Source organism: Fusarium pseudograminearum, chromosome 2 (genome assembly GCF_000303195.2).
Source record: "Fusarium pseudograminearum CS3096 chromosome 2, whole genome shotgun sequence".
Classification (NCBI taxonomy): Eukaryota; Fungi; Ascomycota; class Sordariomycetes; order Hypocreales; family Nectriaceae; genus Fusarium; species Fusarium pseudograminearum.
Window position 1 is genome coordinate 6,289,198 of NC_031952.1, and position 13,383 is coordinate 6,302,580.

Here is a 13,383-nt window from a genome sequence, read left to right on the forward strand (position 1 = left end):
TGTTTCGCGACCTTGCTAATTGGCACCGGAAACCACGTCGCTCTGCAAGTGCTGCACGATGGTGCAAGAAATAATTACAGGATCTTAATGTGTGGCCTTCACAATTTTGAAATATGCATCAGTTCGCTCCCTAGAGGCAGCTGGCTTCGAAGTTGCAGTTGGACGGTGTATATTGGTTCATGGTGCCTTGTCTTTCAATTAGCAATGGCTCTTTTGCTGAGTCTTCGCGACTTAGGATTTGCGCTCCAAATGCGCCAAGGTTGATATTTGACTAAGAGAAACTGAATGAGCTTTTATCCTGGCGGGTGAAGTTGATACCTACATTGTGGTGCATTATCTCTCAATTAGCACTGGTTACCCCGTTGGTCTCACCGTTCAGAGAATGGTTTGGAAAGACGTTCCAACAAAACGGTCTGGTAAAACGGTCTAACAAAACGGTCAACCATTGTGGCTGAGTCTATCCGTTAGATCCAAACACGAGTCAGAACAGATCTAATCTAGTCGCGTTATTGCCTGCGCTCTGTCTTTTCTCCAGTGAAACTACCCTAGACATAATATTTATTGAGCTCAGCATATATATACTCACGATCATAAAGGGTGAACCCGTTTTTATTGCTCCCCATATACTATAGACTGTTCTATAGGTCGACCTTTATATATATCTTCCACTGAGTTAAACTGTAGAAACCTTGCGTACATCAAAACTCAAAACAATAGGTAATAAGCATGTTTGTGAAACTTTTTACAACCTGGTCAACAGGCCAACAATCCATGGCTCCCCACTACAAGCTCGGTTCGTGGCGGCAATATCGAGCCAAAGTGATTGCATTAGTTTCAAGCTCAGACTAGCGAATTCATTCCAGAGCAGTGGGAATAACTCGCCAGGGAAAGCGGCAAAAAGCAAGGCACCATGTTGATTTCACAGGAGCTCAAAGTGGTTTTTTCCTTGTTTATTTTTTCCCTCTTTCACTCCAGAATCGATCCACCATGTCTTCAGTCTCGTCTACGATTCAGAGACATCTGCATTGACAGTGGCGAAATATGAAAAGCTTGATCTAGACAAAAGCGCCCACAGTAACCGCATGTGTAAAAGACTGGGACTAGGACCGCCCGATGTCAAAAGAAAAGCTTGTAAAATTCGATCTGTGTGCAAAACTTTGGAGGCGATCTCAAGTGGCTTGTCGGGTCAAACCGTCCGCCAACGATAATTAAAACGGCATGGTCACTAATATTTTCGCAACCCTCGCGAGTCGGTTAAGCCCGGCTGCTCAAGCTATTGCTGCACTCTTTGCCTGCACTAACGTTAAAGAGTTTAATTTTCGGACCTCACGTGGACGCTAGAAGGAATCGAATATCCCTGGAAGCATTTTGATGAACCAGGCTACAAAGGGGTTAGACCCAGATTTGAGAGATTACGTCCACGACTACGGGTAACTTGACGAGAATGGGATTTCGTGCAGACGCATTCCGGAGGAATTTCCCCAATTCTCTTGATTCAGTTTGCCAAGCCCAGACCTGCGTTCCCCTCAGTCTCGGTGAGCCAGGGTGCGAATCACTCTCGCTGCGACAAAGCTCAGGCCAGGGTGAGAGTGCGCCAGGACCAAAGATGGATTACTTCCCTTCGTCCATGGGACGTGGGATTGGATCATCGACCCCTTTATGTTGGCAATTGCGCGATATTAATTAACGCGTTTTGAATGGCGGCGTGTTTTGGGTAAAGATTGACTCCCAATTGCAGAGTCAGTGGCATCATATACGGGCCGGATGCAACAGATCTGTGGCTTTCCAACCAGTCTAGGGATACCAACTCTCAAGGATATGATGAGCGCCAAGATGTACCCCAAACAAACAAGACAGGGAGCTATCCTGGCTCGTGTGCAACACATGGCATGCATCCAAGGAACGAAAAACCTCTCACAAGCTCCTCAGGGTACCAGAAAAGCTTACTGCTGGAACCATAAGAGACGAAATTAGCGAGTCAGTTTATGCTATTTAGACCATAGTCTTAGGTCGATTATTTTTGTACACCAAGTCTTGAAGGCTATTATTTCTGCTACCCACTAGAAGCTCAACAATAGACTTGTTTTAGTGAGAGCTTGATTTATCAGTTGGGACTATCAACCGTGCAACCATCTCATTAATTGCCTCCATCTGGCGTGCAACTCTGGAGCCTGATGAGCCAATAGTACGATGGAAGCACAAATCAAGAGGTAGCGCGTCGAGCCAACAGCTTGCTCATCCAGCCTTGCACCTCACTGTCAACCCAAACTAGGGAGATACTGCCGATGCCGGTCGATAGCGTGTCTTGGACCGTGTGTAAAGGCCCGAATAGTTCAAAGCCTTGAGAACCCGTTTTACCGCTCACCAGCGAATCGAAAGTGTCCCCGCAAGATCTACAGAGCAGTGTCTTGGGTCTGCTAAGCTTATTTAGTGAAGCCATCAACGGCCGTATTGTCGGTCCGACCTAAAGCAGCTCTCCACAACGGCCTTGCCTGATGTAGTCTAAGTTGGAGACATGGCCCTCTTGGCGCCTGACTCCAAGATGGCGACTGGTTGACCTTGTTCCTCCCCCACTCGTAGCTTGTTTTATGGTTCTTCCCCAGACTGGTCTCGATTCATGGACCCGGGTTAGGCGACGCCGCCAGTGTCACTGGACTGTTGGCCAACAAGATTTTTTTTCGCAAGCTTGGGTTGGGGTCATGGAGCTAGCCATGGAGAAGCTTGTTTACTCCGCTGGAGTAGCTGCGAATCCTCCACACTGACCCGACTCCAACCCCAAGTCTGGAGTCTGGGGATTTTTAGAATGAGGAGTGTTGGGGAAAGTGGATTCGACTCTTGGCTTTTAGTGTCGGGGCGATAAAATCTGGGCTGGTCTTTCCCTCAAGTCTGGGGGGGAGAGATTTGTATAAAGAAGCACGAGCATCACCTCCAAACAATTCTTTCTCATCAGCACTCATCTCCTCATCAATCAATTCAATCTCATCAGCTTCAATCTGATAGATCAATTAGACTTCTTTGTCTTTTTACTTCTTACATCACAATGGCTGGAGGTATTCCCGTTGCAGCTCCGGCTTTGGCTGGCGGCTACTTGAGTGGTCGCGCTCTCATCTTTCCTCTCTCCCTCGTCATCTCTCTTTTCTTCCTGTGGGGCTTCTCCTACGGTCTTCTCGATGTCCTCAACAAGCATTTCCAAACCGTTCTCGGCATCAGCCGTCTCGAGTCAACTGGTCTCCAGGTCATGTACTTTGGAGGTGGTTATCTTCTCTTCTCTCCCATTGCCGCCGAGGTTCTTAAGCGACGAGGCTACAAGCAGACCATCCTGATGGGTCTCTCTCTCTACTCCCTTGGCGCCATCCTGTTCTGGCCCGTTGCCAAGTCGGCTGAAACCAGCACCAACAGTCGTGCGGTCTTCGGCGGCTTCTGCTGTACCACCCTAGTGATTGCCTGCGGCCTTGCAACTCTAGAGACCGCTGCCAACTCTTACGCAGTCGTTATTGGTAACCCTGCCACCGCCAACGCTCGTCTCCAGTTCTGCCAGTCTTGGAACGGCGTTGCCTCGTTCATCGGCCCCTTGATCGCCTCCAAGTTCTTCTTCTCTGGTGCGAACCAGAACAGCCTTACCAACGTCCAGTTTGTCTACCTCGCTGTCTCCTGCGCTGGTGCCGCTGTTGCTGTTCTCTTCTTCTTCGCCAAGCTCCCCGAGATCTCCGAGGCTGTCATCGAGGATGAGGCTGGACACAGCAACGAGGGCTCCATCTGGAAGCAGTACAACATGTGGTTCGCCTTTGTTGCTCAGTTCTGCTACGTCGGTGCCCAGGTTACCGTCGCAACCTTCTTCATCAACTACGCTCACGAGAACGGCGGTGTCTCTACTGCCTCTGCCAGCAACATGCTCAGCTACGCTCTCATCACCTTCACAGTCGGTCGATTCGTCGCTACCGGCCTGGCTGTCTTCCTCCGCGCCGAGTTCATCATGGTCGTCTACTCTTGCTGCGCCATCGCCCTTACTGCCTACTGCAGTGCTGGTTCCGGTGCCGCTTCCATCGGTGTTCTGATTGCCATCTTCTTCTTCGAGGCTCCCATGTACCCCACCATCTTCGCCCTCGGTACTGCCAACCTTGGCCGACACACTCGCCGCGCTGCTGGTATCCTTGTCATGGGTGTCTCTGGAGGAGCTGTCTTCCCTCCTATCCAGGGCGCCATTGCTGATGCCGCGAGCACTCGTATCAGCTACGTTGTCCCTACTGTCGGCTTCGTCTACGTTCTCGCCTACGTCACTGTCTGCTGGGTTCGCGGTGGAATGAAGATCCTCGTCGAGAAGACCCCTGAGTCTCAGGTCGATGAGATCACTGGTGACGAGAAGAACGATGTCATTATCGAGCAGCACGAGAAGAAGGCTAGCGACATGGCTTAGATGATTGATATGGAACAAGACTACAGGTTTAATTAGAGAAGCATTTTAGAGCTTTGGCCTTTTATGATAGATAGTGCGAAAAGAGCACTACGAGATACAGAATATAATGTTTATGATTTCTACACGATTACTTTCTTGTCCCTGTTGCATTAGTTGAGTGATGATTGTTGAACATGAGGGATATCAAGCATCACGTGGCCACTAAAACACCAACCGCACCATTCCTCTCACCCCCTCTAGATTGGAACTCCAATGAATTCATTCTCTCATCACTTCCACATATCAATAAAAAGCATCGAGCAAATTAATACGCCGTGGCGTTGGGGACATCTGTCAACTACCGAACCGCCGCCACCAACGCCATGTCCGGCGCACGGTCAGAGAGACGGAGATTAGTGAGTCGGTTCAAGGTACTTGACGGGTTAGTGGGTAGCAGAAAAGCTGATCCCCTAAGTCTTAGGGTACAGAAATAAGTAGTCTAAAAAGCTTAGTCTATATAGCATAAGTTGACCTACTAATTTCGTCTCTTATGCCTCCAGTGGCTAATGTTTCCGACACCTTGAGGACAACAAGAAGCTTGGATGCCCAATCTCCAAATCCCCACCAAACATCATGCACTTCGTATTCAGTACCCTGGAACCCCATATTGGGAGCAATTTACCGGCTTTTAGTGGAAACTTAAATCATGTATCATGAATTGCCCATGTCTCAGTTGTTCTTCGGCAAAGCGATGCCGTTCTATCGAGCTTGGCCTGAAAGAGTCCATCTCCTTGTGCTAGCGAAGACTTCAACCTTGCAAGCGCCCACAGGCTAACAGGCTAAGATAACCCCCACGAACACTAGACATAAATTAAGGTCTGGATTAATTGGTGCATGTTTGACGTCTCGTACGATTTCAACACCATCAGTAACCATTACGGTTCATCATGCCGAAGCTCAGTGTCAAGCTCAACGTCAGTTATCCCCCGTTTGTTAGCGATGGCTCTAGCATCGGAGTCATGCACAGATTTGTTGGGGCGTGGCACATTTACAACTCGACTTGCCCTTTTTGGGCCTGGCCTTATCAACGTCGCGATGACCTCGCTTGTAGGAAAGCAAGATAATTATATTCCAAAATGAACATATGGCACCCAGTAAGCTGGAGCCACACTGTCGTCTTCGCAAGAAATAATATCCCTGGCTTCTCGAACCGTTCTCGATGCTGAGTCGTCATCCTCGTCTATAACCTCTAGCCAAGCATCCCTCATCAATCGCATAGCCTTGTGTAGCCCTCGACATACCGAATCATTAGTCATTCCTTCTTCCTTTATGGTTTCATAGGTGATACGCGCGACATCAACACAATGCTCGTCTTGTACCCTCCACAGTGTTCCGATGATATGCCTGAATCCTGCTAATTGGCAAGCACTGATGAGGTGTATACTTTCGTCGATGTAGTCCTCATCCTGAACACGCCCTGTGCTACATGCCGAAAGATAAGCAAGGAAAGGTGACTCCTCGTGGAGGTTCAGCTCCAATAGGTTTGCTACAGTCAGTGGATCGTTGACATCGCCAAAGCACAGATGACTCTTGGACGGATTGGTACTATCCGTATAGCCGTGCCCTGCAAAATGGAAGATCTGGCTACTTCGCAAGTGGTCCAGAGCATCTTGCTTGCCCGAACCAGCGACCACGGATTTCACTCCCATACTATCACAAATCTTGCTGACTAGTTCAACTTCTTCCATAGCCTTTGGTAGGGGAGCCTGGTTTTGTGTCTGCTCCATAGCGACGAGGAGAGCCTGGGCAGGGCCTTTGGGTGTCATGCGACGGCGACGGCCATGTACCAAGGCCTTTACAGATGGACTGTATGACGAGATCACCCGATCCATCACCGTTTCGCCAGATCGCTGTAGATGAAGCCCGGCGGCGTGTATGGGAAACCTGCTTAGATGGCCGGTGGGAATCCACCAGACATGAGGCCATTCCTGCCCCTCCGGCGGTGTCTCTGTAAAGCCCAATTCTTTTAGAATCGCATCCATAATCGAGGTCCAAAGTAACTCAAGTGTCTCAGGGCTGCCATAATCATTCTCGGCTACGTTGTAGATAGCATTGTATTCCATCTTATTCGCAAAGGCCAGTGACGATAGTTTTTCTTCTTGTATGATGATGGCTTCGATGCCCATCCAACTACTGTTGATTACCACCACAGGACCGCGGGCTGCAGCAGACAACATCTGATCGGTCGTCAAAGGCCCCAGAAAACCCTCAAATCCCGGCTTCAAACGGATTTGGTTAAGTAAATCATCAAACGCCTTGCCAGCATCATGACGACGGCGTCCATTCAGCATATCCTTTTCCTTTGATGGTGTGTTGTCGGAGGAATCAAGCTCACTCCGAAGCTTTACGAACTCGTCTGCTAATTCAGGGAATGCGTTTTGGAGGTCCTTGATATCGGTACGAATCTCATCTAGAGATGACGCGAGTAACCCGCGGCCCTGCTCCAGGATAGAAAGAGCTTCTGATGGCTTCTTTCCAATCCTGAGAGCTGCTCCAGCTGTATTAGCTGCGAGACCTGCTGCGTGGCTCAACAAGTACTGTCTGTCAGCCGTTTCAAGTGAGCGCACTGAAGCAAGCATGGGGACCATATCCAGGGCTGCAAGTCCGATTTCATATGCCTGCTCGAATTCCGGACAAAGATGCACTATAGCCGTTGCGGCAATGACGCGACGCAAGGGATCGCCAGTAGGGTGTGTGACTGCTGACCGATAGTACTCAACTGCTGTCTCCATATAACTATGCAGTCTCGACAGTGTATACTTGCTGACATACAAACCACCCAGTATGGTCCAGTGCTCTGTTCTTGACGGAGAGTCCTCAGGTGTTAGGTCCAAGGCCTTTTGCGAAATTTCGATAGCTTCATCCAAGTCTTCCAGGGAGCCTCCACCGTCCCTCACCTGCTTCTGCAATAGAATGGCGAAAGTACTCCTAGCAGATGTTCGCCCAGTATATTTGTCAGTCATTGCGCGAGCGACGTCTCTGCTGAGCTTTATACTCTCCTCTAGATCCTGGGCTAATTTGAGCGCATCGTATCGGGAACTGAGGGCCGAAGCAAGTCGATTCTGGTATGTCTCCCTGTCTGGATGATCATCCGAGACACAGCTGAGGGCTTTTTTTGCCATTACAATTGCTTCATGCAGAAGATCCATGTCCCCATAACTCCGATTGTACTTCTTCAGTAACGCCGAAGCTAGGTTATGGAACTGAACGTGTCGATCAGGGTCTTCCTCCGATGTTGCGTTTAGAGCAGATCTGCCATAGAATATGGCATCGTCTAGGTCCACCAAGGAACCAGTTACACGAGCCCGAACAGAGAGTGCTGTTGCCAGGTTACTCAAAACCAATTTGTAGCCTGGATCATCTTTTGATACGACTCTCAGGCTTTCCAGCCCATACCGGATGGATTCGTCAACTTGGGCTGGGTCACCAGTCCTTTCAAAGATAGCCATGAGGTTAACTGAAATATTATTGAGTTGTGCAGGCATATCAGGATGTTCTTCTCCACCCTTCTCAATGAATTGTCTGTTGAGACTAATAGACTCCTCAAGATCCTCAAGGACTCCTGTTTCAAGGTATAGAGAATGTAGCCGGAGGTAAAGAAATCGTATGAGAACCAGCCAGTCAGGGTCTTCCTTCGGAGTAGCTGATATTGCTTCTTTGACCATTGCAATGGATTCCTGCAAGTCCCCGAGAGAGCGTCTTTCGACATAAATTTCATCAAGAGACAATGCTAGATTGAACTGATGAGTTTGCTTTGCTGCCTTCTGATCGGCTTTGATAGTAGATGAGCTAGCTGGCTCATTGTTGTTCTCGATTGCAGACAAGGACTTGCGTCGGAGTTGCACGACCTTCGCTAGATCATCCAACAGTCGAAGGTTTCGGTGCCGCAGATCATATAGCTCAGCGAATATCTCATACCACATCGAGCGATCATGGTGTTCATCTGTCGCAAGCGCAAGCGCTTCCTCTATATTTTTAGCCGCATCGAGGAATTCTTGTTCGTCGCCTATTCGATTGTACTTCTCTTTCAGCAGTACCCCAAGATTGAGCTGCTGCGTGACCTTGCTGGGATTTCCATCACGCATTTTACGTAATGAAGACTCTGTCAGGGCAATGGATTCATTTAGATCAGATATATCTTCAGTGTGAAAGAAAAGATCGCCCAGCTGTAGTCCTAACCAGTAAGAGTACTTGTCGAAATCCGCAGAATCTACAGGTGACGCATCTCTAGCCTTCCGTTCGAGACATGATGATTCTTGAATACAATCCCCGTCGGCTTCAATGTGCTTGTACTTTTGGTAGAGAGACCAGGCAAGAGCATGCAACCACATTGGACGCTGTTCAGTACCGTCAATGGTGATTGCAAGGGTCTGTCTTGCCAGAGAAATAATATCTGGGATCTTGGTCGGATCATCTGACTCTCGATAAGAGGAAATCAAATCTTGCAAAGCACGTTCAGCCTTGGCAACTGCATCATGGTTGGTATCAACATCAGAAGTTTGCGTATTTTGTGTACAGGACATGTTCGTTGATTGTTGGTTCATCTTTGCGGAGTGAAACCCGAGAGCTAATTTCTGCTCTTGGTCCTCGAGTCAAGACGAGGTGGGACGAAAACAGGCCACAGGGGGTTTGGTGATAATGGAGTTATTGGTGGTTGAAGCGTCTTTTCGCATGCCGGATTACATGGGGCATGCTGACATTGCTGACAAATGAATCTTATGAAGAAGATAACTGGCTGGATTACGATGTAAGGCATCCATTTGTTCTGGCAATGCATGTGGAAGAGCATTTCTGAGGTGCGCATAAAAGGGGTAAGAAAATAAATTCTTGTGCTTCAAAATCCTATATCTCTATGCAGAATGTGATATTCCGATTCTTTCTACGGTCGTCTCAGACTGGCACCGTTCTTACCACATTTTCTGCAACGGCATTCTCTCGCTTCGACAGGCACCATATCCAAGGTGCCAGTGCAAGGACAATAACCCATCAGGGGAGTTTGGAGCAAAGAATACAAAAGCTCTTTGACGAATTCCGGACATTCGATAAACAGCTCGTCCATCGCTTCTCGGACAAAGCCCAAGGTTGTCGGCCCTTCACCGCCTAACAAGTTCCGGGCAAAGGCCAGGACTGGGTCTCGAAGATCTCTTGAGTTCTCTGGTGTTAAACCGTAGACAAATGGAACTGACGAGAAAAATTCGTCGATGCTCAGGCTACCATGCAGTTCCGTGCAGTACTTCTTGGTCGATACATTTCTGAGTCCTTCAATATCGTATTTGTCGCCTAACGAGTACATTACGGCATGTATCGAAAGAGATGTAGAGGCGTCGCTTGCGTCTTCTTCGCTAGTTCCGTCCATATCGACCGAGTAGTCACCCGTATAGAGATAGTCAACCATGAGCTGAACCATGTCGGGGTGATCGGACATCAGATTATAAGTTCCAGATAGAGCTTCCTGGAATGGGATTAGCTGGTTAGAAAGTACTTATCCAAGCCGTTATACCTTGAATTGGCCAGCACATGCTGCGCGGAAGACGGGAGATTGGCTGCATATGATAATTCTGTGAACCTGTATATCTCCGCCTTCACAGATGAATGTAAAGTCTGTGAATTCGCCCTTTTTACGAGCCCTGTATAGTCAGTCAACTCCCATTCTCACTTGTGATGAATGTAAATGTCATACTCGACTATTCGTGCTCTTGTCTCGTGGAAGTCCATGGCGGTGAAGGTGCAAAAAGAGGAGACACAACGACTCCGGCTCGGAGTTTCAAGAGATTGGGTAAGAGGGCCAAACTTAAAAGGTTTCCATTTTTCTTTGTTCTTAAGTACCCATCATTGACATGGGACCTGATTCATGTTTTCACTGTATTCAACGCGTGACCTCGGTTAATTGCCCGATAAGCGGCCAACTCTTGACGCCAACGGCAATAGAGTTTGCGACCGCTCCAATGGGTGACAAAGTGGTGTTTTAGACTATGCCGTCATGCGTCTCTGATTCAGGTTAGTTATTGCCGATAGGCTGGTATTACAGGAGAAAGGGCTTATTCCCGTAGCAAGACTCTCGAATAGAAAAGTAGAGGGCAAGATCCCTTTTGTGTTCGTCTTCTATCTGTTTTTGTGAATATTATATAGACTAAGTCGACTAGGAAGGTAGCTGTCTAAACCCCACAGGATTCCTTGCCCCTGTCGTGATCTTGGCGGGCTTACTGGGCTTGCCCGACTCTGGACACATAGGCGATGAAGGATTGTACATAATCTGAAGCGCTTCGTCAGCTGACGTTATGTGAGACGAGAATCAAAGATAGCTATAAAACCAAAAGGAATTCGGCATATTCGTCTAGATGGACAAAACCCTTACACTCACGTACATCTACCGTATAATCCCAATATCACAAGATTCAGAATGTCTTCCACCAAGGAACTCAGAATGGCTATCGAACACACAACAAGACAATTTTTGGGCGCCTACAAAGATTGTGGCGAAGCAAATGACCCATCCATCATCAACCGCGACGTCACTGAAGACTGCGAGCGTCATTTCCTTCCGACCGGTGTCATGGCGCTTGTCGGGGCTCCCTCAGTGGTTAAATTGAACAACGCCGCGTACGAAGCGGCAGTGGCTCAAGACATGACGAAGAGCGTCGTCACAGGGACTCGAATCTCGAACCTTGTTATCGATACCGAGGCTTGCAAAGCAGCAGCAACTACTGTCACCGATGTGAAATTTCACGACGGAGAGGTAGTTGCGATGGAGCATTCCTGGGTGTTGGAATTCAATGAGGATGGCTCCAAAGTCAGCAAGGTTGTTGAATTTTGCGACATGGATGGAGTGCGCAGGATGGTGGGAAAGTCTTGAATCTTATGTCTCCGATGTCAAGATCAAGCAGACGGACACAAAGAGAATGACTGACATGGTATTCATCTTTATCTTGCATTGTATTTATCGAACTTTCGACCAGTGCGTATGAAATAGGCATTAACAGGCAATATATAGTGTAAATACTATGGCAGAAATATTTTACTAACTTAGAGTCTCCTACAAAGTATACCTGAACCCTTCCCGACCCTCGCACAGGTACTTGCCTTCATCAGCCAACTTGTTGTTATGGCGGAGGACAAGCATAGTTAAAGCAGCAACGACAACAGCCGCAACATTGATTGCCATAACGGCGATGATGCCTGGGAGGTAATTGGGTGCATCTTGTTGACCTGAATTTGTTAGAAACATAAATGATGGAAGGATGGCATATCTTACGGAAAACCATGCTCGAGTAGATGCCACCAACACCACTGACACTGATCAGGATACCGGTAGATACCGCACGTCGTGCGTCGCCGACAATATTGTTAGCCTGCCAAGCTAGTGTCGTCACGACAAGACCATTGGCACCGGCAACTCCTAGGAAGGTGCCGATATATCTGGGCGTGGGAGAGTTGAGGAACCCAGTCATACAAAGTCCAATTATTCCAACAAGGCCTTGGAAGATAACAAAGGGTCCGCGCATTTGGAACTTGTCAGCGAGCCATGAGATAGTCATAGCCTCTACAACTGCGAAGAGGGCTGGGGGAGTGCTGAGGATGAATGAAAGCTCGAGAGAATACCCAAGACCGCCTCGGAGGATGATTGGGAGGAAAAACAGAAAGGCGTATACCCCGACAGCTCCAGCCATGTACATGAGAGAGTAAGCCCATGGCTTCCAATCAGCGGCAGTCGTTGCCAAAATCTTCATGGTTACCTTCTCGTGTTCCTCAGGGCCGCGGTCCTCGGCCAATCGAGCCTTGACGAATGCGCGTTCCTCGGCAGTAAGGAATGTGTTTCTGTCAGAGTCTGGAAAGTCGACGATGATGAACCACGACCCGATACCAGCGATAACTGTGATGGTACCTTCGACGATGAAAATCCAGCGCCATCTACACCAATCAGCCGCGCCCTTGCAAAATGAAACCAGCTGTACTGACCCTTTGTAATGATGATGCTTGGAGATCTGGATCAGCCCATACGCAAGGATGTTGGCGAATGCTGACAGGGCGGAAGCTGTAAGAAAGAAACCGGCCATACGTTTCTGCACCTCGTACCGCTTGTACCAGGACGACACAAGATAGACGCAGCCTGCGTGTCGTAAGCAAGACAAGAATGATTGCCCCCCAAAACAGAGACTTACCTGGGAAGAATCCAGCCTCAAAAACTCCAAGTAACGACCGGAGAATGGCAAGGCCGATCCAATTGTGCAGAAATCCAATACCTAGAGACACCAAGCCCCAAGCGACAGCGAGAAATGCAAGCCAGTTTGCAGCCCCAAGTTTGTGGATGAAAGCGTTGCTGGGAATTTCGAAGATGATGTACCCGATAAAGAAGACCATCAAAGCGATGGAGACTCGGTTGCCTTGTGCAAGACCGAGATCCTCGTCCATACCCGAGATGCGGGCGACTGCGACGTTAGATCGATCTACAAGCGCGATGGTGTAAAGGCATCCCAAGATTGGCAAAAGTCGAGTATCGATCTTTCGAAGAACTCTCTTCTCGAACTTGGCATCTTGTGTGGTTTCAGCGTTATCTTTGGACTCTGCGCGTTCTATCTGCTGGCTCTCTTCCTTCAACATATCGATGTCATATTCGTTGGCCATGGTGGATGTCAATGTAGGCAGCGTTGATATCGAATACTGATCTCAAGGATGGAATCAGGGGCATTCTTATAAATTTCCAATCTTGATTAGATTGAGAGATTCTGCATGGCTTGGAAATCCGGGGTAACGAGTATTACTGCAGTCTGATCTCTGCAAAGGTGGACGCGATATCGGGGCTGGCCCTCGGCTATGGACCATAGCCGATGGACGACAATCCTGTTAGAGACATCTCCACCAAAATTGACAAATAGGAACTTGGCCGTGATACACTGTTCTGGCGAAGGAATGCGGGGTAGGTTGATTGCTAT

At 48.4% G+C, this 13,383-nt stretch overlaps 4 protein-coding genes across 4 annotated transcripts; 2 read left to right on the forward strand and 2 right to left on the reverse strand.

Moving 5' to 3' along the window:
- Positions 1-3,040: 3,040 nt before the first annotated feature.
- Positions 3,041-4,414, forward strand: FPSE_06609 (uncharacterized protein; the record flags this gene model as incomplete). The annotated part of the gene is made up of 1 exon (XM_009259727.1): positions 3,041-4,414. The coding sequence occupies one exon, from the start codon at positions 3,041-3,043 to the stop codon at positions 4,412-4,414; it is 1,374 nt and encodes a 457-aa protein (XP_009258002.1).
- A 1,103-nt stretch (positions 4,415-5,517) lies between these two features.
- On the reverse strand, positions 5,518-10,168 carry FPSE_06608 (uncharacterized protein; the record flags this gene model as incomplete). The annotated part of the gene is made up of 5 exons (XM_009259726.1): positions 5,518-7,189; positions 7,226-8,921; positions 9,365-9,920; positions 9,954-10,080; positions 10,110-10,168. The coding sequence occupies 5 exons, from the start codon at positions 10,166-10,168 to the stop codon at positions 5,518-5,520; spliced, it is 4,110 nt and encodes a 1,369-aa protein (XP_009258001.1).
- Positions 10,169-10,853: 685 nt separating this feature from the next.
- FPSE_06607 (uncharacterized protein) lies at positions 10,854-11,306 on the forward strand (the record flags this gene model as incomplete). The annotated part of the gene is made up of 1 exon (XM_009259725.1): positions 10,854-11,306. The coding sequence occupies one exon, from the start codon at positions 10,854-10,856 to the stop codon at positions 11,304-11,306; it is 453 nt and encodes a 150-aa protein (XP_009258000.1).
- A 180-nt stretch (positions 11,307-11,486) lies between these two features.
- On the reverse strand, positions 11,487-13,075 carry FPSE_06606 (uncharacterized protein; the record flags this gene model as incomplete). The annotated part of the gene is made up of 4 exons (XM_009259724.1): positions 11,487-11,659; positions 11,706-12,361; positions 12,410-12,560; positions 12,613-13,075. The coding sequence occupies 4 exons, from the start codon at positions 13,073-13,075 to the stop codon at positions 11,487-11,489; spliced, it is 1,443 nt and encodes a 480-aa protein (XP_009257999.1).
- Positions 13,076-13,383: the final 308 nt, after the last annotated feature.